At 31.9% G+C, this 26553-nt stretch overlaps 3 protein-coding genes across 4 annotated transcripts in view; 1 reads left to right on the top strand and 2 right to left on the bottom strand.

The window, feature by feature from the left end:
- Window positions 1-3098: 3098 nt before the first annotated feature.
- On the bottom strand, window positions 3099-10440 carry LOC105339342 (hydroxylysine kinase). Its single transcript, XM_011444837.4, has 6 exons — window positions 10296-10440; window positions 7019-7303; window positions 6760-6882; window positions 4644-4780; window positions 4374-4548; window positions 3099-4300 (listed from the first exon to the last, which is right to left on the bottom strand). Exons 2-6 carry the CDS (start codon window positions 7278-7280, stop codon window positions 3834-3836), a joined length of 1164 nt encoding a protein of 387 aa, XP_011443139.3. The 5' UTR covers window positions 7281-7303; window positions 10296-10440; the 3' UTR covers window positions 3099-3833.
- A 2351-nt stretch (window positions 10441-12791) lies between these two features.
- LOC105339343 (hydroxylysine kinase) lies at window positions 12792-21124 on the top strand. Of its 2 annotated transcripts, XM_066069843.1 has the most exons (6): window positions 12792-13157; window positions 17290-17592; window positions 17702-17824; window positions 18414-18550; window positions 18774-18960; window positions 19522-21124. In XM_066069843.1, exons 2-6 carry the CDS (start codon window positions 17331-17333, stop codon window positions 19995-19997), a joined length of 1185 nt encoding a protein of 394 aa, XP_065925915.1. In that variant the 5' UTR covers window positions 12792-13157; window positions 17290-17330; the 3' UTR covers window positions 19998-21124. The 2 variants fall into 2 exon arrangements, with proteins under 2 accessions (XP_065925915.1, XP_011443140.3); XM_011444838.4 differs by lacking the exon at window positions 12792-13157 and having other exon boundaries at window positions 16869-17592.
- Window positions 21125-24627: 3503 nt separating this feature from the next.
- The window catches only part of LOC105339345 (glypican-5), a 36427-nt gene continuing 34501 nt past the window's right edge, over window positions 24628-26553 (bottom strand). The window contains exons 5-7 of the mRNA XM_034473889.2: window positions 26292-26397; window positions 25598-25790; window positions 24628-25152 (exon numbers count right to left, since the gene is read on the bottom strand). Of these exons, the coding sequence (XP_034329780.2) occupies window positions 25007-25152; window positions 25598-25790; window positions 26292-26397 (445 nt within the window). The 3' untranslated portion in view covers window positions 24628-25006. The remainder of the gene's footprint in view (window positions 25153-25597; window positions 25791-26291; window positions 26398-26553) is intronic.

Genomic DNA, 26553 nt, shown 5'->3' with positions numbered 1-26553 from the left:
TGTGAATTTTTATGAACTTGAATATAAATGTACAGAGGTTTCCCAAAACCAGTCAGACGTTTGTCTCTTGTTCCATCACTTATCATATAAAGACATTTCTGAGAATAACTTATTTTTCTTCCTTTTCAACAAATAATCATAGTTACCTATGCAAATATTTTCTACAAATAGATGTTAAATTTTTATTATTGTGTTCACTGTATCGTACTCAAATTATCTTTTTATTGGTCCTAGAAAGGTTTGGTAAACTGTTAAATCGAAGGCGCGGAAACCTCCATAGACATAACCGATCGCTTAAATGGGAAAACTACAGTAATCAAAACTTTTGAACTTGGCTGGTATGAAAATAATCAACGTCATGAAAGTACTGGTAGGATTGAGTTGATAGGGCTAAATATGGCCGCCACGGATCCAAGCATTATTACCTCATCGAAACCAATAAAATTATTATCAATCCCAAGTATAGGTTATCTCAGGCTTAGAATATAGCTGCATGTTGTTTAATCAAGGAATATAGAATCATTCCTCAGGTATTATGAGGTTATCATTACGGTTGAGGCGTGATAACTTCAACAAAGCCCGAAGGGTTTTATGATAGATTTGATTACGCTCCGACCTCAATGATCGACTTAAAATATAAAGCGGCAGTGGTTGCTAAGCAATAGACTGAAGAAACAGGCGAATTTTCAATAAAAGAATATGCAGGCGATAGGTGAATGGTGAATACTGGAATTCGAATTAAGAGTTCTGGATGGTTGTGGAAATTTTTAGAATATTTTGATCTTGAAAACAAAGAGTCTACCTTATTCTTTAGCAATAGAAAAAAAAAACTCAAATTTTAAAGCGAAAAAATATATAAGTATTGATTTTGTCCATACCAAATAATAGCTTATAGATAAACAAAAATCATATCTTAAAGATTGGATATGTACTAACTATAAGATAGGCGATTTGTTGACCACCGACCCAGCCTCCATAGTAAGTAAGTAAATAAGTGTTTATTTACGTCTCAAATGCCAATATTGCAAGTCAAATTTCATTTACTTAGATACAATACAGAGAAATATTGGCACATTGCCTTAAACACGTTAAAGGACATATGAGATTTTCCTATGTAGTTTATCAAACTCACGTCTTGAGTCTATAAAATGTTGTTTCACTTGTCTTTTTCTGATATTGTTTTACACTTCTTAAACGTCTTTTCATTTTCACAGACTGTGTTCTATTAACAACTGAAAGTCTCATTTTAGTAAGGATTCGTTGGACATTTGTTTCTTCTATGGTTATTCTCGTGGGCGTTGTTTTTACACATTTATATGAGGATATCTTCCATTTCTCTTGTGATGAATCTAGGTAAGTGTTTGTATGCCCTATCTGCTTCTTTTTTTTTTTACATATATAGAGTGCTGTAATTTATCTAAGGTCTAAGAGTTTGGCGGCTGTTGTTTCATCACTTGAGAATGAATCTGATAGGTTTTTAACCTGGAACTTCTGGGTACTTTAGCACTATTGACATTTCTCTTTTCTTGTCTTTTGTCATTGCTTTCTGGTAACTAAATTTAAAAGTTTATTAATTCCAGGAGTGAGAAGTCGTTAACTTTAGAGAAGCATTGGAGTCCAGTTTTGTTTCTTAATTTATTCGCAGTATGCACTTTCATGCTTGATATGGTATGTAATTTTTCGTTTGGCGTAATGACATATAGCCCACAACCCATTAGAGTTTATATTCGTAAAGTCACGTGAACCAACCCTTCCATTGACTATACATGTGTTGGTATCAACAAGCATATTGATCAGGAGATCACCATTCCTGTTGTTATTTAAGCATTGAATGCTTATTTTGGATGTCGTCGGTCATATGACACACCAAGTGATGCAGACAAATTATCATACCGCGCATTATTTATATTCATATTTTACTTTATGGAGAAAAATCTTTTTTGTTGAAGAGTAGACAAACATTAATGATTGTTTTTCAAAATTTTATATCAAATTGGATATGTAAAATTGAAATTTCATATAATTTTACAAAAATAAATATACTTAAAACACGTGGTGAAGTTTATTTTTGTGCGCATGGCGCATGAATTAGCCAAGTGTATTCATTGTAAATTGAACGTTGCAGATTTCCAATGCAAACATATGGGGAAATATACACTGAATGTAAATATGTGTGTCTATAACTTCACGTGGTATTAAGATATCAACACCTTCAATATAATCAGTAGCTTCGGCACAACGTGCATTAAAATCACCCATTATGTACATTTCTCCTTAATTTGGTATTTGTTCGAACAATGTTGTATAAAAACAATTGAGTCACAATATTTGAAATTTTCAGATATATATAACAAACACGAATCACAAATAAACACAATTCCCCTTTAAACTTGATCCAGAGAATGCCCTCTTTAGTATCACCCAAACCGGAAGGTTTAAAAGATATATAAAATGGAGTACGATACGACGCCTTGGTGTACTAAATGTAAGCAGGGTATCACCACTCGTATGTCTTAATTTTTGTATTTTACATATACACATTGTACAATATGTTATTTACAATACAATCCTAGTTAGTGGGTTTTTATTAGAGGTAATAATTGAGTTATTGAACCATGCAGATAAGTTAGTCACCGTTGTAGTATCATCAAAATTTAAAAATCATGTATTTTTCTTCAATTAATTATTATGAAGATATTTTCATACACGTATGCAAAAATTTTCTTTAAAATGGTGGTGTACGGATATTGCACATTCACATAAAAATGAATGAAACAAAGGAAAGAAATATTCCGTAGAACCCTATTAATACCTTCGCTTTGCCAGGTAAATAAGTTCTGGATAAAATGTCTCTTGATACTTATACGGAAATTCACAAAAATGTTCACAGTCATTGATTATATGTATATCATCTACTAGTGTACAGTTTAGATTAAGAAAAGTATCTCAGTTTTAGATATTTCCATCAGTCAATATTCATGAAGCATGTCATGTCGAAATTTTGAACTTACGTTTTAACTCAAAGCAGTTGAAAGTTAATTGTTCAAGCAATATGAGCTGTATTTTTTAGAACTTTATTTTGCTGCAAAAATCTGCTAGTATGATACGCCTGCATATAACTTAAACTTTTATGATTAATAAGATTTGAAAAAATCATTAATTTTTGTCAAAGGAAATATTTCTCTTCTAAGGAATATATAGCAAATCAATTTTTGTACAGGACGACAATAATTCAATTTTGGTCCAAATAAGGCTTTTAACGGCCTTTTCCATAAAAATATGGCTAACAGAAATTAAAAAACCATGATAGTTTTGTCATTCTAGTAGAAAAGAATATTTTAGTAAAAAAGAATTAAACATGAAAAATGCAGCTCATATTGCATTAAAATATTATAAGATTTGTGACTATCTTTTAAACGATATTTTAAACGATAGTTCATACTATATCCTTTTTTTACTTGATCTTCCGGCGGTATTTAAAATTTCATCAACTTGTGAATTTTGAATTGCTTCATAGCGAGCACAGCTTGGCAGTGCAAAGCGCAGGAAAGTACCGCGAGCTCTCACTACAACGCCTGGGTGAAGAGAAAATTCGAATTCGAACTAATGCTTCCTTGGACGTACTGGAGTTCTTGTCGTCAGAATCGGACCCACTATTACGTGTCAATTGCAAATGGCTAGCAATTTCACGTTTTAAGGAGAACAAGACAAACACAAAAGTATATTAAGAAGTTCATGCATTAAAAAGGTAAAAAAAAAACGACATTCTTATGTGACATGTGTAGTCCAAATATTTCTTTTAAATGTAATTTATTATGAATTCAAAGCCATTTTTACAGATTTTCATATTCCTTTATGATTTTGTTCCATCGTTCATCAATTTCATTTTGCGGAGTTTCCCACATCATTGACAGAAGCGGCCATCCCCGAGCTGCAGTATTGAGGACATAAACATGGCTAGGATTCATGTAGTTGGTATAGGCACCCATCACAAGGTTCTGGGCGAGTCTTGCACAGACGCAAACTTTTAACACCTCTCTCTCAGTATCATTCATACTACGTACAGACAAGTACCCCGCCAGAACATGGCCTCCTACGTCACGCTGATCGAATTCCTTACATTTTATCGACATGTAGGCAATACAAATCGCGACATCGAGCGCAGTGTATGATGACACAGCGTCATTGAAGTCAATGAGTGCACTGACGTCATAAACACGTGGTTCCCCGGATGCAACTTTCTGTCCTGGAATTTCTTTCATAATAATGTTACGCTCATTCACATCTCCATGAATTATGCCTGAAATTAAAATCATATCATATATGTGGAGTTTTTTCACGAAAAAATATTCATCAGTTTCAAGATGGCATACTTTTTCTTAGCTTGTGGTATTTTGGGGCGACTTCTTTGTTGAATGCGTCGATGATTTCTGTCACTAGTGCCTTCTTATTCTCGTCTTGTACTCCAATAAAGAAATCTTTTACACGCTCAACTTCAGTCAAACTCCACAATAATGTATAGGATTCAAAGAATTTATGCTGAAAATCCTACGTTTAATAAGAAATAAAAACATCACTGATATTTTTTGTTAAGATGTATTAGTGAGGGGTATTCTTTTATACAATCGTGATTTAAACCTTACCTTCATTGCATCATGAAAATTTCCGAGGACTTTTCCAATGTTGTAGAGACTCTTCGGATGCATTGGTATAGCAGAGAATGTCTCTCCAGGAATGTACGTAAAAAGACGAACAATATAAAACTCGAATGGTGTGGAATCTACAAAATATGTAATAAATACTTATCATCGTTTATTATGCCCCTATTGTATGGTTTATATGTCAAATAATGGGAAATGAGCTTGCTTTTTTTTTTATCTAAATGTGAAATAGTCTTCATGTTATTTGCCCAAATAAATTCACCGACAGCATTCGATTTTCCTTGTTTTTAATCTCGGAATACCTATAATGTTGTTCGAGTCGCTACGTTCAATTCAACGTCCTAGAACTCGAATTTGTTCACCATCAACAAATTCTGATAAAGTTTACTTCGGTATAATTAAATATTAGTACCTATATACTGACTATTAGGACCAAAGCAAGTATACTGTCTATTTCGCGAATTTGCTTTAATTCGTGTTTAAGTTTAATGAATAAGAATCGATTCATTTTTCGGCAGTAGGTAACCACGATACCACAAAAATTGAGCCCTTACGAATATTGATCAGATAACGGTATTTCAAAGAAAATCGCAGAATGGAGAAAGCATAATGATACGTGAAATATATGGAACGCCAAGTTAACATATATTCAAATATTTGTACCTATCTTCAAATAAGTGTACCTATCTTCAATTAATTGTACCTATCTTCAAATCATTTGAAGATAGGTACAATTGAATTAAAGATAGGTACAATTATTTGAAGATAGGTACAATTGAATTGATAATAATTATACCTAGGTACAAATGAATTATACCTAGGTACAATGAATTATACCTAGGTACAAATGAATTATACCTATCTTCAATTCAATTAAAGATAGGTTCAATTGAATTATACCTATCTCTAATTCATTTGAAGATAGGTAAAATTCATTTAAAGATAGGTACAACTGATTTGAAGATAGGTTCAATTCAGACATATCTACAAAGGATTTGAAGATAGGTACAATTCAAATATACCTAGGTTCAATTCGTTTTGTTTATTGTTGAAAATAATGAACGCTCCCTTGAAGACATTTCAACATGGAGGGAAACGAGGAAAGCACCAACAACGAAGATGAAAGAAGAAATATATATATATATATATATATATATATATATATATATATATATATATATATATATATATATATATATATATATATAAATGGGCAATATATTTGCAAAAGGCATCATTTACTTATTAAAATATACATGTATATCAATAAGTAAGCCAAAAACATGTATACCCGAATACCCCAAAAGTGATGGAGTTAGGGTAGTGACGTAGTTAGGGTCACTATCTACGTAAATAAAAAACTGGCTTTATTTTTTTCTATAATTTTATCAAAGAATGTATAATTCAGTTGATAATCACTCTATTTATTAAAGCGGTAACAATTATTATGAGTTTTTGTTTGTTTTAAGGCTCAATCTTTCGAAAAGTTGACAAAATCATATTGCCTATTTTATCATCCCGATCCCGATTTTATTTCGCGCCAGTTGTGATGTAACGGAAATGACATACTATACAGGGAGTATTCATTATTGCCAATATTTTAGTAATTGAAGATAGGTTCAATTCAATTGTACCTATCTTTAATTCAATTGTACCTATCTTCAATTCATTGCATTTGTACCTATCTTCAATTCAATTGTACCTATCTTCAAATGAATTAAAGATAGGTATAATTGAATTGTACCTATCTCTAATTCAATTTGAAGATAGGTACAATTGAATTGAAGATAGGTGCAATTGAATTGAAGATAGGTACAATTATTTGAAGATATGTACAAATATTTGAATATATGTTAATTTGGCGTTCCATAGAAATACAACGTTTTGAACGTTCAAAATAAAAGATATATTATTATATACCTATCTGCTAGCGATAAGGACAATAGCAAGCCCCCCACCCCCCCCCCCCCCCTCTCCTTTCCCGCAACTATTTCCCAAGGCAAAGCAGAGGAAAATAGTTGTCGAGGCAGACCTTTTAAACATGTCAAATCACGAAAATTTCCCTTTATACGATTTAATCAAATAATTTCACCGTAACCTGTAATGTTTTCTGAGTGGTAGATCTTTTCCAATGATATATCTTCTCCTTTAAGATTTTTCATGATGTGAGGAACAGAGATTCCATTTTTGGCAACGTGATTCATCAACGTGTGCAACGCTTCTGAAAAATAAAAAATGGAAATGATATGTGGCTATTTCTATCAGCATCAGATGTAAACAAAAAAAAAATCATGAATGTGGTTCTGCTAAGAAATAAAAACCTAAAAAACAAAAAAAGCAAAATAAAATGACATTACCAACAAATAGTGGATTTTTGGACTGCATCTTGTTCAGTATTTTCAAAACATAACCATTCTCTTCAGGGTGCTTTATATAGGGATTCTCTGATTGGCCAGTAACGACCACGTGGTAGTTCTTATCATCATAACTGTCCAATTCTTTGCAAGACTCCACCGTCAAACCGTATAAGGATTTGATGAGGTGAGGAATGTGTTTCATCGGAACAACTGGTTTGATTGTTTCTCCAACAGCTTGCATCATGTCATTTTGGTCCGACATATGTCAGTTTAACAGCAACAACTCTAACAAATTAACGCTTTATTTCAACACAATTAAATTGATAGATTATCATAATTTGGTGGCCAAACATAGTCATCGGATTCATAGCATTTTAAAATAAGATACGCTATGGTAAATAAAGAAGCGAGACAAATATTCGATGATTGAGATAGTAACCATTGCAAAGGATGAAAAAGTAGTCAATTTAAAGCTATTTTTTAGAGTATATTGTAATTACAAGTGATTTCATCATCTTAAGCTATTCAAAATGATATAGATATTAATTTTGCTAGAATTATGATGTTTCAATGCACAGATAAATTTTGATTTTAAAAGCGTTATCGTGGTGAAAAAAAAATTCAAATATATACATTTGTATATTTTGTAAGTAAAAATAAATTCCGGATAGTGGAATTTTTATAGATCATCTATGCAACAAAGAAAAAAAAATGTATTAAAATTGTAAACGGTTGCTTTGATAACAGGACAGAAGGTTTATTTTGATGTACTCAGGAAAAGAGATTTCTTATACATTTATGAGAATTAGGATAATCCAACATGTCTTCATCTTTGATGAATTTCAGTTGGAGTTCAATCTTAATTTTAAAAAACATGAGGTTTTTCATGCGATTTGTTTTCCAACTGATTATTTTAATTGGTTATTTTTACAATAACATGGAAAGAAATCGCTTCGCATATCAAATCGAAGCTGAGCTTAATTTGTAGGTTCAACCATTTTCGCCATTAAAGCGGTGTTTTGCAACATATAATGTGTAAAACTTTACTAATTAATCAAAATAGGTTTTCGTATTTTTAGATAAAATTTCAAATTTTAGATTTGTGAAAACAGTTTTAAGGTAGAATGCTACACCATATTTTTACTTTATGGATCGTTAAAGTGTCATTTCTGAAGCACAATTGCGTTGTTCAAAAAAAGGTGTATACATGTACCCTTATTTTTTAGAAATAAAATGGGTTTTTTTTTTTTACTTTTTATGAAAAAGTGGAAAAACTGCTAAGTGCTGCTGGTTGTAAATAACACACCGTAGAGTTTACATTTTGATGTGAATAAATGAATGAGGTCCATTAATGTCAATAAAACGGTTTATTTTAGTAATAGAAAAAAATATCTATGAAAATATACAACTTTTTTGAAACATGTAATATTTTTAACCATTTGAATAAAATCTTTTAAAGAAACGTGTCCTTAAGGGAGGACATATATGGCAATCATTTAAAAAAGGTACTGAATCAAATCGAAGCTGGTGAAGCGAGCTCTAAACCCAGTGCGCGGGGAAAAGAAACATCTATACCTACAGATTCGTCAAAAAAAGTTTTGAAAACGTGAATAGAAATGTTATTTTTTAACTTGCTAGAAATGGTGTCACTTGAAAGTTGCTGGGTATAATTAAGCATAATTTTAATGAATTAAAATCATGTGTCAGATAAAAGTCAGAATTGTCACATTTTTTCATTATGACTTCTGAACTACGGCTAAGAGATTTCGGGTTTTCATCCAGGGAAAGAAATTGAAAGAGTACATCAAAAAATGTACTTTAGGCTTCATCATTTACCCAGAGTTAGATCGTCTTCCATTGGATGTAATACGCAAATAACGCAATAAGATATTTGTTGAAATTGGTCAAAACAGAAAACTGTTTTTCCAAATACCTTGTGTTAAAATATTAGAGAATTATTATCACCTCTGGGTCAACATGAACATTGGCTTTAACAGTCAGTAGGGATGCATTTTTAAGTCATTTCTTTGACCTATAATTTTATTTGCGAAAAAATATTTCCGAAAATATTTCGGTCTTTTTGTCGAGGTATAGATTATCAATTCAATTCAGTTTATTCACCCAAACCATGAAATGGTATATAAGAGGATAATCAGTATATACAGGTCAAAACTCAAAGGTACACTTAATAAATGAATAGATATGTAGTAAAGGAACATAAATATACGATAGATACAATGAAAATAGAAAAAAAAAGTAAAATCATCAAGCGACAAATTATTGATAGAGCAAGGCCGTAATAACGGAAGGGTCGGATCTGCACGTTTATGTAGATTATATAACCTAGACAAAGATCCTTTTATCATAATATTCTTCTTATCCGTCTTGTGTACAATGCCTACGTGAATTTTATATCAAAACTAGTTTTCTCTTAGCCCTCCATGTTAAAGTAGTGCAACTTATGTCTGTTCATGTAAACAGTTGCGTTCTCTTGGGGAGCAAATAAAACACGAGAGGATCTGAATACGCCCATTAAATCTTTAATTATTATTATTATCATAATTATTATTATTATCATCATTATTATTACCAGTACATAATGCATCAAAATCTTTTTACAAATTTTTTAAGTTCGTTTGATTCAATTTGGCTCTTCTCCTGTGATTATTGAATATTTTAAAATGTACTTTTTGAACATGAATGCTTGTATGTTATTGCATAAAATTAAGCTTATCAGCTAAAAAATTGTGAATAAGCACATGTGTAGAATATTTATATTCATATAATATGATGTAATATATGTTGCCATGAATGGAGCTTAAAGTTCATAGGTTTGGCAACAAAACAATACAAAACTTCAGTTTAAATACCCGCTATAACTGACATAGTTCTATTGCATAACTTCTGGTAAATAGTTAGTATCATATTACATTTGACATGTGAAGTTATTGTTTCTTAAACGACTTGTGTAAATTCATTATTCAAAAAATTGTACTTCCAAATAATAGTTAGTGCCAATGTATTGCAACAAATAAAAACATATTTACCAGAAGTTGAATAAAAACATAATTACCATAAGTTGACTTTTTCTAAACCAAGTAGAAATGTACAAATTACCTGTTATGTCACATGTTATGCACGGGACCTTTAAGAGGTGCATTATGCATTTAACAAAACGAACCTGCCGTGTTAGTAAACAATTGGCTATACTATACTGTCCAAGGTTTCTGTTTTCAACGCTTTTTGTTGATTTTCCTTTGAAAAAAAATATACATACCTGTCCGTGAAAATGAACTGAAATCAATATGTGGCAAAACTTATAAGATTTCTTCTCTCACTTGTTCCCTCTTTATCGCAGGAGAATTTCACAAGAACAAAAACACGTTCTTACGGGGATTTATACTGGGAAAATCTGATATCATATCAATCGGATCACCTCGTCATTTTCCGTTGGCCACTATGACGGAAAAGGGCCAGGTGATCCGATTGACATCATTCATCCATTCGGAAACTCTCAGAAGTTTTGACACAATTTTTCAACATTATCATTTGAGTACTTCTTCATGTCGTTTGCAATGCAAAATCCCAGTAGACTTTTTATTCTTGGTTTTGTATTAAAATCTGAAGCGACAAAGGGGTGATTTCAAAACAGAAAAAATATACTGGACTTTATTCAAGTAGCTTGAGTATAAAGATATTACTGAAATTAATTATTCGAAAAAGTGGTGAAAGTAAAAACATGGGACAGAGTAAAGGCGCCCGATGACGCTTGAATTTACGGCTAAAATTAGAAATAGGTCGATCTGGTATACTGGACGTATCAACTTCAAAGAGACATAGTTACGCACAAACCAATATAAATTTTTTTTCACGATTTCCGGATATTTTATATCTTAAGAGAAAAAAATGAATACAGTATTTGAAAAACTACGGTGTTCAAAAGTTAATAAATTCGTTTAAAAGGAGAAAATAGAATTATTCTTCTGCCCAACACATAAATATTGAGTTTCCCCTGCGCTTCATAGCCACGCAAGTGAAGAGGAATATGAAAACTATTACTGCAGCGCGAGCAAGCGGCCTCTCAGTGAGACCGATGTTTTCATCAAAATAAGTGTAAATGTAAGCATTCAATGCGTGTGGAATGTGTTTTTATCTGTACAACAGGTGAACATCTTATAGTGGTGTGTAGTAAAACTTAGAACGTTGTTCAAGTTTCTTGTTTTATTTCTGAAAACCAGGACGTTGCTCATTGGAAGCGACCGTTAGAATTCTTCAGATATAGACGATTTGTTTGGCGATAAACTCCGGACACGAAGTGTTGTATGGAGGACACAAGTACAAACGCAACAAATTAAAGAACCAGAGGACTGAAAGGTAACTAACACGTTTTGTTGAATGTATTATTGAGATAAAATGGTGTTGTAGAAATATACAATCCCTAAATGAAAAAGATATTAGATCAAGACCAATTTATTTTTGGGTTAAAACTGACGCATACTTGCAAGGTTCGGGTGCTAGATTTGAAAACAAAATGACAGGAAATAGATGAACATATTCAGAGTCATCATATATCAATATTTTAAAATCAACGACAGTGTAATTTGCATTAATATCTTCTTTTTTTTTAAATACAGCTCAATCCATGTATGTTTTCAAATGGACAATTCAACTGCAGTTTCCTACATTAACGCAATGGGTCGAATGCATTCAAAACAATTCGATGATCTTTCAGTCAAAATTTGAAATTGGTGCATAAAAGAGAAATCTTCATTTCTGCCCAATATTTACCCGGATGTGAAAATATATATACTGATTTACTTTCTAGGCAATTTGCTGATTCTACAGAATGGATGTTAAAATATGATATTTTCTTGAGCATTTGTAAACCATTTTTTAATCAATCCAGAGATCTTTTTGCTTCCCGCATAAATAAATGAGAAGGTTTTTTTTCTTTGACTTTTAATACTGACGCATATTAAATTGATGCTTTCACTTTATCTTGGTCAAACTTATGCCCATATATGTTTCTGTGTTTTAAATAAATTGTTAAGATAATTAATAAAATCTTAGAAGCTAGAAATAGACAGGCAGTAAATATTGCTACGCTATGGAAAACTCAAACTTGGTTTCAACAACTTACGTTTGTTTTTATTTCTATTCCTATTAGAATTCCTCGACACAAGGACCTCTTAGTGATGCCACACTCAGGAGAGCTACATCCACTCCGCAAGATAACTCTAACCGCCTGTCTTGTATCAGGAGATCCCTCTATGACAAAGGACTGACAAGATTCGATAGTGACATCATCCTTGCTTCCTTACGTCCGGCCACCAACAAACAATACCAATGTTGCTGGCAAAAATGAATACTTTTGTGTTTTTAATGGAAAGCCAATACATTTTCAGCCATTGAAGAAACATTTGTTAATTTTTTTTCATTTCTTTGATGAGTAATAAAGTTTCATATTCTGAATACTCAACTAAGCTAACGCGTGGTATTCATTTGTCTGCACCACTGGTGTGTCATAGGACCGACGACATCCAAAAATAGGCATTCAATGCTTAAATAAACCTTACAATATCTGTTGAAATTATAACGTCATAACTGTTACATCTGCAACTGCCAATTAAATTACTGAAGATGCTGAAAGCATACATACTCTTTTAATGTTAAGTTGGAATAATAATGATAATTTACATACATTCCGTGTATAAAGTGTTAAGATATCGAGATACATTGTTGAAGATGAGTACATATGAGAACATTTTTCAGTGTGCGTTAATTTTTGGACCAAGTCACGTCGTACAAAAGTTTAAACATTACTGATTAAGAACAATTTGTGAGATTTGTATACTAGTAATTATCCATAAAGGGCATAAACTGCATCGCTTATGAATTGCCCGTCCTTTCTTTCATCTTTATACCTTATTAATATGCATGCAGCGACTACTCCTTGAAGAGGATCTATTATTTGGTACAAAAAATCGGGCATTACCAAAATTGTTTTGCATATTACATAACATTTTTACCACTATGCAGGCCCCAGTGCGTGCCTAGTCAATTGGTTAATAAACACGGTAGGGGGAATTAAATGCACCTCTGCCCAGACCTGTGCATGACATTCAAGACTCAGCGTAAAGTAAGTACATCTATTTAGCTAATTTGTGGGGTTTTTTTACTTTGTTCTTAAAAACTTAGCATTTGTTTATTGTATTTTTTTAATACATTCGATCAGTGCTTACTGTCTATTTAAGATATATTTCTATAGTCAGGTACTCTTTACATATTTATGATCAGCAGATAAAACATGCATTACAACAAATGTTTAGAATAGCAATGCATATTTCATACTTGAAAAAAAATTAACCTAATATCATTATTTAAAAATATTTAAATATTTAAAAATTACCTTTCCCAAAGAAATGTATATGTGAAGCATTCATATTTCTACGTTAGCTACCTCCTCAGTCTTTTTCACAAAAATACAGGTCATTCTGTGATTGACAATTTTTTTTACCAATGAATACTGCTTGTATTGTTGCAAAAATCATATAACTTTCATGATTATTGCTCGTTAAGTATCGCAGAATCTCTTTTAATCATTTATTGTGTATGAGTGTGTAGCTTTTTTTTTTTAAATGACGGAATGGTTCTGCAACCCCTTTCTGATGGCACTCCTGTAGACAATGCGTGCACTGTTTGCTAGAGACGCAAGACTGGTGACAAGAAGAACTATCTATACGCCGGTTTCCTAACAAGTTCTGTGATTTTTTTTTAATAGAGATCTGCTGAGCATAGTGAAAATATATGTAAATTAAAAGTCGAATATCGTGGATATGAGGTAACTTATATCTATTATTGTTTATTTGATGCAGTTGGAACTAAACTAGATTAAGTACATGTATTTGGAATAAAAGCTTCGTAACCTGTTATATCATACATGTACCAACTATCTAGCAAAGGTATTGCAATGAAAATATGTCTATTGATATATATGAAGCGGGTATTTAACGAGGCCGAGTACAGTTCGAGCGCGCATTGCTTTGCGCATCTTTTTTTTATTTTCATGCAGTCATGTGTGCAAAGTTATAACTATCTTTTGTATTGCTTTTATGCAAAATAAATAATGTATGTAAGTTCGTTTGTTAGTTGAGAAGTTGAGATTTTATGGCTTTGATAAGGTAAAATGCTGCAACGGCGCTTATGCGTCATCCTTTCACAGTAATTTAACCTATGCTTAAAGCCAAAGAAAAAATACCCGTATATCAGGTTTTTTCCGCGTGTATCCAATTTCCGCTTTGTTTGCGACGATTTCCGAATCGCGGAAAATATATCAGCGTAAATTTGATACAAAGTGTTTTTCTTATAATATTTCTCTCTTTCCTTATGAAGGTATGTAAAAGTACAATGAACTGTGTTCAGTAAGTTTAGAGTAGAAATTGCGGGATCGGAAGCAAGCGCAAGATAATAGGTATGTAAGCCTCATAGTTTATTAATAATCCATTGACATGCTAATTAAAACGGTCGCTTTTCTTGCGTAAACCGATGTCTAATTATACCTGAGCTACTTGTATATGTAACGGTACATGATCTATTTATGACTGTTTGCGTCTCTGAAAATAATTATCGGTAATTATTTAACATTAAGGAAATCGTGTGACTGGTTTGTCCGAATTTTTTTTATAATGAGCGGCAATTTAGATACTTTTACCCTCTTACTTCACAGGGTTAAACAATCTTGAATTATATTTTTCACTATGACTTTGAAATAGTGAAAATTCGATTCGCGTAAATTTTATATACCTTTCTAGGTTCTGAATCGCGGAAAAAACATGACGCGGAAAAAACCTGATATACGGTATGATTCGCTCATTTATTCGAGGCGGCGATGGATTTTGAAAATAAGGATTCATTGACAGAACATCTAGAGATCGATTCGAATTTTTTAAGCATTTTTAAAGATCTATTTTGTCTACAAATAATCTTTATAAACCCATAAATACCGCAATATGCAAATTTTTAAGGATAAAAATCTTTTTTTTTTATTATTCCTGTGTAACGACGAAAAGTGACCCCCGTAGAATATTGACCGAGGGTCATTTTTCTACGTAGAAAATGACCCACTCGCTTCTAGAAACTAAATACATCGTAGAAGTTATGGCCTTAGGGTAATTTTTCTCCGTGTGGGTTGTAGGAAAATGGCCCCGTAGAATATTGACTATATTTTGTGACATATTCTATGTTTACTTGTTTTATTTTCAGTACATTTTCTTTAGGGTAAATACAGGGGTGATGGTTGGGGAATTACATTGCCCGCTTGATACTTAGATTATAGGAAATAACATTTTCTTCCGTATCAGCTTGTTTAAATAATCAGCTTGAGCAAGCTTTTCTGATCACTGGTTAAGACCGCGGAACATTAACTGGCAAGATTGGAAATATACAGCTTTCGTCAGTTTCACTTGTTACAGTCAAAACATTTGAAATGGGCGGGAACAAATTGACACGGACGTCTGAGAAAACATTGGATTGAAACTGTAGTAATAGGAAATGTATTTTCAATCCACTTCAGCATTTCTAACTTGCATACTTATGTAAAGCGATCGATAAACATTTTAATTAGTATAAAAAAAAACAAAACAAAAAACGGTTCATCAATAAGTATATAATCAGCAAATGTGAAAAGATAACAATTCGGAGATGTCATACGCAGGGCAAAGCATTGTCCGATGACTTCTTATATGAAACATTTTATGTATTCTATTATTGGATATAATTTTAATCTTATAAATAGGAACTTTGATTGTTCTCTGTGAATAAACCCCGTTTCAATTATGGCCCCACTTGATATCATTCTTGTGACGACTGATTCTCTGAAGTCATCGGACAATGCCTTGCCTTGCGTATTATCATTTGCTGATTATATACTTATTGGTAAAATAATTTTTTTTCAATCACTTTGCTGATACTAAATATACATGTAATGTTTTTCGATCGCTTTAATTAACATGTATACAGCAAGCTAGAAATGCCGAGGTGGATTGAAAATACATTTACTATAACTACATGAACAGTTTCAATCCAATGTTTTCTCAGACGTCCGTGTCAATTTGTTCCCGTCCATTTCAAATGTTTTGACTGCAACAAGTGAAATTGACGTACGCTATATATTTCCAATCTTGCCAGTTAATGTTCCGCGGTCTTATTATCTAGTATTATCATTTTTCAAATTAAAAGAGATATAGACAGATATCGTGAATTAAATTACTTTATAAAATGTTCCACTAACCTTACATCTTGGCAACAGAAAAAATATACGGCCATATTCCTTCATTACTTTAACTTTCCTTGGATTTTCCATATGTGTCCCGGGCACTCATACTTGTTTATAACAGTTTCTAAAAGTAAAAACAATAGCTATTTTTTATTAACATTCTCGAAAACCCCTGTTATTTATAAACGACATTTAAATCTAGTATATAATTAATACGGCCATATTCCTACATTACTTTAACTTTCCTTGGAGTTTCATATTTATAAGTGCCCCAGGCATTCTTATTCATTTATAGCAGTTTTATTACCATTCTCGAAAAAGTGATCCTTTAGGAGTTTTGCTCCTCTCTTTTGTGGTAAATAAAAAGTTTTAGAGTACTGTTACTATGGCCTCCTGATGTTCAGCACAAACTAAACTTCCAGAAAGTTTGTGTATTACGATACACGTATATTCTGAAAAACATTTTTAAACAATATTTTGATATTTCTATCGATATATTTTGGCTTATTTAGTTTATATTTCATAGAAGTCTAGAAAAAATATTAAGTACAACTTTTGCCCAAAATTAGCTTATTTTATGTCATATCTCAATTTTTTTTAGATGTGGCCCCTACTTTTCTTACTTTTATATGAAAAATTTATAACTATTTTCAGTTTTGCTACAATAGTTTATCTTTATTGCATAACTGGTTTACAGACAATCCACGATACGTTTTCTATTTCTATTTTTGAGTAAACAGAAAAATGTTTCACAATAACGCTTTTAAAATCATCATAATCAGGAAATATTTCTGTGAATTGAAATATTCACAATATTTTGTAAATGTCAATATCATCTTGAGTAGTTGAACATTTTCATTTTAATTACTCTTAAACAATTAGATTAAATTGCATGACAATTTACATATCTGAAAATGGAGAGAAATAGGTAAATTATATACTTAGTCGATTATGATTATTTTATTGAATTCATCTTGCATATCTATTTATGTTAAAGAAATTGTTTATTTGTTGGAGACATAGCTGTTAACCTGAAAAATGACCGACCAAGTTGATATGATACAAGTCGTTGGAGAGAAAATCAAACCTTTCGTTCCTATGAAACATATTCCCCGTCTTATCAAATCCTTATACGGTCTGACCGTGAAGTCTTGCAAAGAATTGGACAGTTATATTGACAAGAACTACCACGTGATCGTTACTGGCCAATCAGAGAATCCCTATATAAAGCACCCTGAAGAAGATGGGTATGTTTTGAAAATACTTAACAAGATGCAGTCCAAAAATCTACTATTTGTTGGTAAGTTACTTTTTTAAGTCATTTTTGAAAACATTCATAATTTCTTACCTATACCCATTGATCTGATACGAAAGCAAATATAAAGCAACACATTTTTTTTTATTTTCAGAAGCACAACACGCACTGATTACTCACGTTGCCAAAAATGGAATCCCTGTTCCTTACATTGTGAAAAACCTGAAAGGAGAAGATATGTCACTGGAAAAGATTTACCACTCAGAAAACATGACAGGTTACTGTGAAATCTCTTAAAATTCGTTGGAGGCAGTTTTTCGTGAATTGACAGGTTGATTTTTAATTCGTTGGGCTGTATTTCGTAGCTTCGTGTTAAGAATTAATATTTTGATTCATTCTAGGCTTTCATTTGTTTATATAAAGTTTATATAAAGTGTGCTACATGTCACAAAATACACGAAAATTGAGCGTCCATAAATATTAACGATTTCACGATAATTCAAATAAAAATCGCATTTTCTTGTTTATATTTACGCGTTTCTTTTAACAAATCAATACATTAATTGTAAAAAAGAATAATTAAATTACATTTATTATACTGTAACAATAGTACGTCAGCTAAAAGAAGTAACCAAATCGTCTTCTGTGGAAATTTCAGTCTGACGATTTTTTTTTCGTGCATCTTTCTGAGGCTGCTGAAGGTTTCAACCAATCAATAAATGGGGCTTGTAGACTTCATTCCTGTTAGTTTTTTTTTACGGAGGTGTGAATTACAATCAATTTCCGTAAGAAATAGAGGAAATCGTACTTGGTGGAGTTAAATGTTAAAAGATAAGTAATTTGATTTTGTATCTAATATATTGCAGATTCCACGCCGTTCGATTTTTATATTGTTCGTCTTTTGACGTATATTCCCGGAGAGACTTTCTTAAATAAACCTGTACATCCAAAGAGTTTGTACAACATTGGTAAAATTCTTGGAAAATTTCATACTGTTATGGAGGTAAGTATGAACATTTTGAATATGAAACTTAACAAATATTTTGAATCGTATCATTTGTCTGTAAATGTCTTGAAAAAGAATTGGTTTTACTTTCCACTAAAATACGTGACGTTCTTTCAGAAAAAAAAAATACGATCTTATTCAAAAACTACCGTAAATTATATTTAACGACATGTTTGCCATTGAATGCCATAATTTTTTTGTATTTTTCATTCAAATGCAGGGTTTTCACCATAGATTCTTTGACTCGCATACATTCTTATGGAATAGAATTTGGGATTTAGCAGAAATTGAGCGTTTACGTGAGTTCCTAGTTGGAGTACAAAACGAGAATAAGAAGGCCCTAATGTCAGAAATCATCGACGCATTCAACAAAGAAGTCGTCCCAAAATACCAACTGCTTAGAAAAAGTACGTCGATTCTTTGAACCTCATCGACGGAACCCACAGGTTTTCTATCCATTGCAATGCGTTGAAAGCAGTGTAACAGATAGAAAAACCCGTCAACGCAGTGCAACGAATAGAAACGGGTGGTTCCGACGATATACTGGTGAGCGCGCAATTTTCGCAAAAAAAAAGTTAACATTTACATTTTTCAGTGTCTCTGTCAGAGTATCTGTGATTACACTTTGAATTGATTTTGTAATGTACCGTCCAATAAAATTAATTCAAATGACGTATTGTTGGGGCGCAAGCGGGGTTTGCATAACCAAAAGAAATAAAAATCACATAATTATGTCAATATTTTAATGCGTAATCGTACAATTGCTGGAAAATTTATAAATATAACTACTAAGGAATCATTCTGCGAGTAATAAGAGTTGATAGTATCGGTCAGGGCGTGATCAAATCGATCATAGAGCCCTTTAGGCTGTATTTGATCTGACCATGGTCCAACCTTAATTATCACCTCATAATCCTCAAAGAATGATTCCTTAAAAATAATCCTGTATGATATGATTCTGATTTTAGGCATAATTCATGGAGATGTAAGTGAGAGTAATATAATAGTACAAGACATTCCAGGACAGAAAGTTGCATCCGGGGAACCACGTGTTTGTGACGTCAGTGCACTCATTGATTTCAATAACATGGTGTCATCGTACACTGTATTCGATGTCGCTATTTGCATTGCCTACATGTCCATTCAATGTAAAGAATTCGATCAGCGTGACGTAGGAGGCCATATACTGGCGGGTTATTTGTCCGTGCAAAGTATGAATCATACCGAGAGAGAGGTTTTGAAGGTTTGCGTCTGCGCCAGAATCGCCCAGTCTCTTGTAATGGGTGCCTATACCTACCATATGGATCCTAGCAATGTTTATGTCCTCAATACTGCAGCTCGGGGGTGGCCGCTTGCATCCTTGATGTGGGAAACTCCACAACATGAGATTGATGCAAGATGGAAGAGAATCATGGAAGAATATGAAAATTTTTCAAATGAATGACTTAAAAAGATTATTTTATATGAATTTGATATATCTAAAGTTCTTTAAAAACAGTTCTGTTTTCGTTTTATTGCTGACCTGAACCGAAGGTTCAAGTGAGATTTTCTGATCACTTGCTGTCCGTCGTTCACCCGTCTGTCTGTAAACTGTTCACTTTTTATACTTCTTGTCTAGAACCACTAGTCAAAATTTAACCAATCTTGGTACGAACCATCCTTATGGAAAGAGAATTTTAAATTGATAAAATAAAGGACAAAAAAAATCCTTTTTTAAAAAGAGATAATTTCGAAAACAGTGAAAATAGGGTGTGTGTCTTAAAAAATCATCTTCTCAAAACCACTGTATCAGAAATGCCGATATTTACACCAAAATCTTGTAGAATGTAGATACACTATACATTGTAGATTATAAATTGTTAAAATCGTGACCCCTGGACTAATACTGAGGCCCCAAGAGGGGTGCAATGTTTAAAATATAAATATATACGGAAAAAGTTTTACTATCATCATCCAAGAACTACATTTCCACAATGCTACAAATTGTGAGATTACTTATATATGCAATCATCCTCAGAAAAAATAATTCTTAAATTGTTAAAATGTTGACTCCTAAACAAGTACTGGTGCCCAAAGAGGGGTTCAAAGTTTAACTAAAATGTATAGGGAAAATGTTTAAAAATCTTCTTTTCACGAACTCACAGTTTGTGAGATTACTATGCAAGCATCCTCAAATAATGCAGATGACCCCGAACCAATACTGAGGAGTGGGGCCCTAAGAGAGGTTTAAAGCTTATAGAAATATAAACGAAATATAAGGGGATAATATTAAAAAAATGAAATATAATGATACAAGGAACTGTTGTTCAGGTGAGTGATGTGGCCCGTGGGCCTTTTGTTTTGTTTGTGTGGATTTTTGATGGGTTTTCTTTCATACTCTGTTCTATCAGATGTTATTGCTTCAAAGCTATTATTGTACTTTTATCGTTATCATGAATGCCAGTATGTATCATACAATAAACAAAACTAACCTCTCAGTGGTTAGATTGAAGGATCACGTTACACCATTGATTTGGTGAGTGTCCCAAAGTGCGAGGGAACCAATCAGAAAAGGGCATGAATTATTCATGAGAACGAGAAAACTAAAGCTGGTTGGTTTTATATAAATATATAATTGATATTGGTGCAAATTCATTTAAATATATAGATCGTTACTTATGAACAGTGAAATTATTTATTGTGTCCATGTGTATATTCTATATCATAGAGGTTTGTGAAGTATTAAAGTTATTTATGGAGATGTTCCGAACACTAATAGACGTTTGTATCTTTTTACATGACAATAATTAACACTATTACAATTAGTAATTCCAAAGAATATGCACGTACCAGAAAATTTTTCTAAGGGGTAATTGTATGTGCAGGGAGGAGTAAAAGGGGGGGGGGGGGTAAGGCCTTCTTTTAAGTAATTGAGTAAGTGAATTTCATAACTTTAATTTTTTAATGATGTTCAGACCATGGAAACGATTTCTTTCTTCTTTTCAACTAATAATAACACATAAATTTGCGAATGTTTTTTTTTATACAGATATTTGATTTTAAAATTTAAAATTTGTTCACAGTGTATCCTACTCAAGCTACTTATTGGTTCTCCTGGTTTGGTTTGGAAACCTTATGGAATTAAAGTTGCTGAAAATCGATCCCATAGACATAATAGGAACCGTACCGGCCTTAGGTAGCATATACTTTGAGTTTCTTTAATTTGAACGTTCATGACTGTTTCAGACGACACGAGAGGTAAAGGGTTTCTCTCCCTTTGTGGGAATGAAACTACCCATGATATTGTACACACGTAGCTAAAGAATGTGGACCTGAGCGATTTGTATGATTCAATAATTAGTTACTTTCACTGACGATGTATTTCTAGGTACATATTCGAAACTAGGTGTGTTGTTGTCATGCTTCATATATCCATCTATTTGACGACAATGGTGACTAAGAAGCAGTACATTAAAGAAACGGACGAATCTTCGATGAAAAAAATAAACAACGGTGAATGGCGAAAATTGGGAGTTGAATACTATATAACAGTTTACAGCTAAAAAAAATCATATCTTAAAGTTTAGAATATTGATATTTTATATATTTAGAATATACAAGTGTATACCTAACTAACACTTTGTCAGTAAAACAAATTATTCGCTTTAAGAAGCTTGGATGGTTGGCCATCTTTATAATATTTTGATCTTGAAAAGAAGAGTTCCATCTTATTCTATAGAGATATTTAAAAAAATTCAAATTCTAAAGGTAAAATATAATTATGAATTTTTTTCTCTAAAAAATAAAAGTTTATAGCTATATAAAAAAAATCATATCTTAAAATATAAGATATTATATGATGAATAATTTGCTGACCGCTGTCCCGACCAAAAATAAAAAATAAAACTTTTAGTGTAAAATATCATGATTTAATCAACAATTACAAAGATAGATTAGAAACATTTCATAGATCCATTAACAACAGAAATTAACAAGCTGTACACATGCTGCGTAACAAATACACCTTATCAAATACCACTCCTATTATTTCAGATTCCGTTTCGGTTCTAAAATCTGCACCAAGAAAAAAAAAGACTTGTCTGTGAATTAGTTCTTAGATTTATATTCAATATTTAAACGCAGTTTTACAATTTTAAATACAATATGTTATTACCCTACATGATAAAAGCTCATCCTTGATTTCAAGTTTGATTGAAACATATAAATACATAAATTGTACACTGCAATATGGTACAAAAAAAGCGAAGTACAATATGGTATTAACAATACATTCCTAGTTAGCTGTTCTTCATTAGAGGTAGTGATTGACCCATGCAGATAAGTTAGTCATTAGAGTAGCTACCATCAAAATTTTAAAATCAAGTATTTTTCTTCAATCAATTATTATGAAGATATTTTCACACACGTATGCAGAAATGGACCTTAAAATGGTGATGTAAGGATTTTAAAAACATTCACATAAAAATGTATAGACTTTTGATAGAAATCTTCTGTGTATCCCTCATAATACTTTCACTTTGACATGTAAATGACTTCTGAATAAATTATCTTTTGATATTTTTTTTTACATGAATTCACAAAAATTTTATGCAGTCTTTGATAATGTATAATGCAATTTAGATTCAGAAAAAAATATTTTGTTTTTATAGCTATCAGCAAACATGCATAAAGCATGCAAGCTTTAACAGTATAATTATTATGGATTGTATTAATACCGGTATTTTTTAAAGGTTATTGATAGAAAAAAAAATTCCGTGGTTGGGAAGGGATTCTAGATAAAGTTGCATCAAGAAAAATATAAACAGATAAATATAAATAGAAAACTTTTCATGATAACAGCCTAAAAATTTATGAAATTGTGTTGATATTTGTATCCTTACATTCCAAAGATTAGAGACAATTAAGTTAAACATATACATAGGAAGTGACGTATTACATGTATACAGTGAATAGGTAAACCAGTGGATCAAAAGATATAGACAAAAATTACAATACAATGTAAAATCACAGATAAAAGCTCGATCAACGGCCGGCATTTCACATATGTACATTCTGCTTAATTCAATTTTACTCTCCGTTTTTCTTTATTATATTAAAAACAAAACAAAAATACACAAAAAAAATATGAAGAGGATACAAGTGGACTTTGAGTCCATAAGAAACAAAAATATCAATAATCAATACATAAAGTAAAAAGAATATATACATGTCGAATCCGATTCACTCGTATTGCATACTTTTTACATGTACATTAATATACATAAACACCACACATTTAATACAAATGGATATAACAACACATATTTGACAATTAATACTTGCAATATTTGATGGTTTTGCTTCAAAATGACTTTATTTTGAAAGTCTTTTATTCTGCTAAGGCATTTGATTCAACATACTGTACAAATCGTTTTCATTTTTTCAGCAGTTTAGTAAAATTAAGAGCATCAAGTAGTCAAGTTATGGTATATGCATTTAATTTTTTTTTAAACAACAGGAAGTACTGAAAAGAGGTCATAAGTTCAAAGGGCATACTGTACAGATGTATATTCATGCAGCGTAATTTTTTCTTTTTTTGTTGTTGTAAATTTTGCAGTATCATCTCAAATGCAAAAAATGCAGTTGCCATAAAAAGTGATTTATAGCATTTTTATAATCAGCTTTTAAAAAATCACAAATTAAAAAAAAATTACAATACTAAATTATACTAATTTTTGAACTTCAAAGTGCAATAATTTGCATTTGCAGAAAAAAAGATACACTGACAGTATATTATGAAAAACAGATAAAACTTAAATAAACATGGTAACATACTCAAGTGTCAATTTTATTGAAAGATTATAACTAATAGAATAATCATGAAATTAAGCCTTAGAATTATGCCAACAAAATGTTCTAGGAACTAAATAAATACCACCAAAAAAAAAAATGAAAAAAAAAAATGGACAAAAAAAATGTATGAAAATTGCACATTATGCCATTATAATGACCTTCTCACATTGACAGCTCTTGAACATTTCTAGACAACTCTTTTCTTATCTCCAGACTTACATCTCAATGTCTGCACTTATAGCCACACCATTTGAGTCGCATAATGTCATGGGGGATGAAAAATAAATGAAGAGCTAGCATACGATCACAACAGGTACACTTTTATACACAACACCTGAAGGCCTTCTATTCATGAACATGAAATTAATGAACTGGATTTACAAATGTATAGTCAATAACAATATATCATATCATGTGTCTGCATGGGAATCAAGTGTCCACATTTTTTGATTCATGAAATCCAGGAATAACAATAGCGATTCTCTCCCCTTGAATAGCATGTTTTCCTCCATGAAAGCTTGAATCTGAGAGAGGTTTCATTTCTCTTGGAGGAATACCCAGTAATAAAGACAGAAAAAACAAACAAAATGATTTAAAAACAAAAAACACCACAAGGCACTATCATAATAGTGTTAATGTCAAGGTCATCATTAACACTGTTGCTATGGAGATAGTCAAGCATGAACTTCCACCTGAAGGATCTTGGGAGTCTTCACTATCAAAGTTATTGATTGGTTTTGTTGGTATAAGGTTAACTCCAGGACCATCTGAAAAACACACAGATATGTTAAATGGATATTATGTATGTAAGAAAAAACATTATTTAATGAGGAATTCAAAACATTTTCCAGTGGTGGTTTGCCTACATGAGGATTATGAATTACCAATTTGGTACAGCAAGTTGTGCAATTTAATTTCAACAAGAACAAAATACACCCCCCTACACATGCAAAGGATCTAGAAAATGAAATCAACCACAGCTTAGAAATGTGATTTAAAATAGAAAATTACAGTGTAGCAATTCAAATGAGGTTTGCAAAATTTGAAGAAGAAAAAAACTACTATCCCCCTTTTTCAAAGAAAGAGAGAGAGAAAGAGAGAACAAGAATCCAACAAGGGTCATTATCAGTTACTTCTACATGTGTACAATGATAATGGATAATTGCTTTATATGGAAATTCTTCAAGGTAATATTGTAATATGCTTCACTACCTGTCACTACATCTACTTCCATGGTGGTACCACTACCGCTACCACTGTACATGTCGTCCCCGGAGTTAATGCCCCAAAGATCCTCGTCATCCGTCAGGTGGTGGTAGTCCCCACTGCCGTACTTAAACGAGTCTGACTGGAAGTGGCCTCTGTCCAGGGTGTAATCAAAGTCCGAGTACCGTGTCATCAAATTCTGTGTATGGAAATTTTTTTTTTTTCAATTTATTTGTTAGACTTCCAGGAAATAGATATTTTGATTTCACTAATTACAAAGTTTGATGGTGTATCGCATCTTCCAATTTTATGAGGAAATATTTTTCATTTTTTAATTTTTTTTCTCGATATTCTGTTATACTTGCATCGGTAAGTAATCATATAATTATGTTTCAAAATCTTAAGTAATCATACTGTGGTTTCATCAATATTCATTGGATACCAATTTTCGTGGATTTCGTTATTAAGTTGATCCACAAAATTAAGTGTTCATTGAAGTGCAATTTCTATTAACATTTTGTATTGATAATTAGCAACAAATTTACATATCCTTGAAACTGTGATTTTCAATTTATCCACGAAAATTGATACCATTGAATATTAATGAGACAACAGTATTTATTTTATAATTAATTAGCCACAATTACTGGTATTATCCTTAGGACTCAAAATGACAAAATTTGAATGGAGGTCAACATACCACTCTCATGGCAGCTAGTTTGTCTTTCAGGCTTACAAGCCTGGGGTCAATCACCATGGCCGTTCTGGTTAATAGGGTCGGAATATCCTCCACCACCTCAGTATATCTGAAGAAAGAAACAGTAGGGTGCGTGTCAAGAAAAACAACTCTTAGCAAAATTGAAAAAAAATAATTGAGTTATCTTTCTTTGAGCTTGTAATTTTTTTGTGTGTAAAAATTGATAAAGAAATCCATTTATCAATATATACCCGGTTAATATAAA

The sequence above is a fragment of the Magallana gigas genome, chromosome 8 (genome assembly GCF_963853765.1).
Source record: "Magallana gigas chromosome 8, xbMagGiga1.1, whole genome shotgun sequence".
NCBI classification, from domain to species: domain Eukaryota; kingdom Metazoa; phylum Mollusca; class Bivalvia; order Ostreida; family Ostreidae; genus Magallana; species Magallana gigas.
Note: the sequence above shows the minus strand (reverse complement) of the source record. Positions and strands in the feature narration are given on the sequence as shown.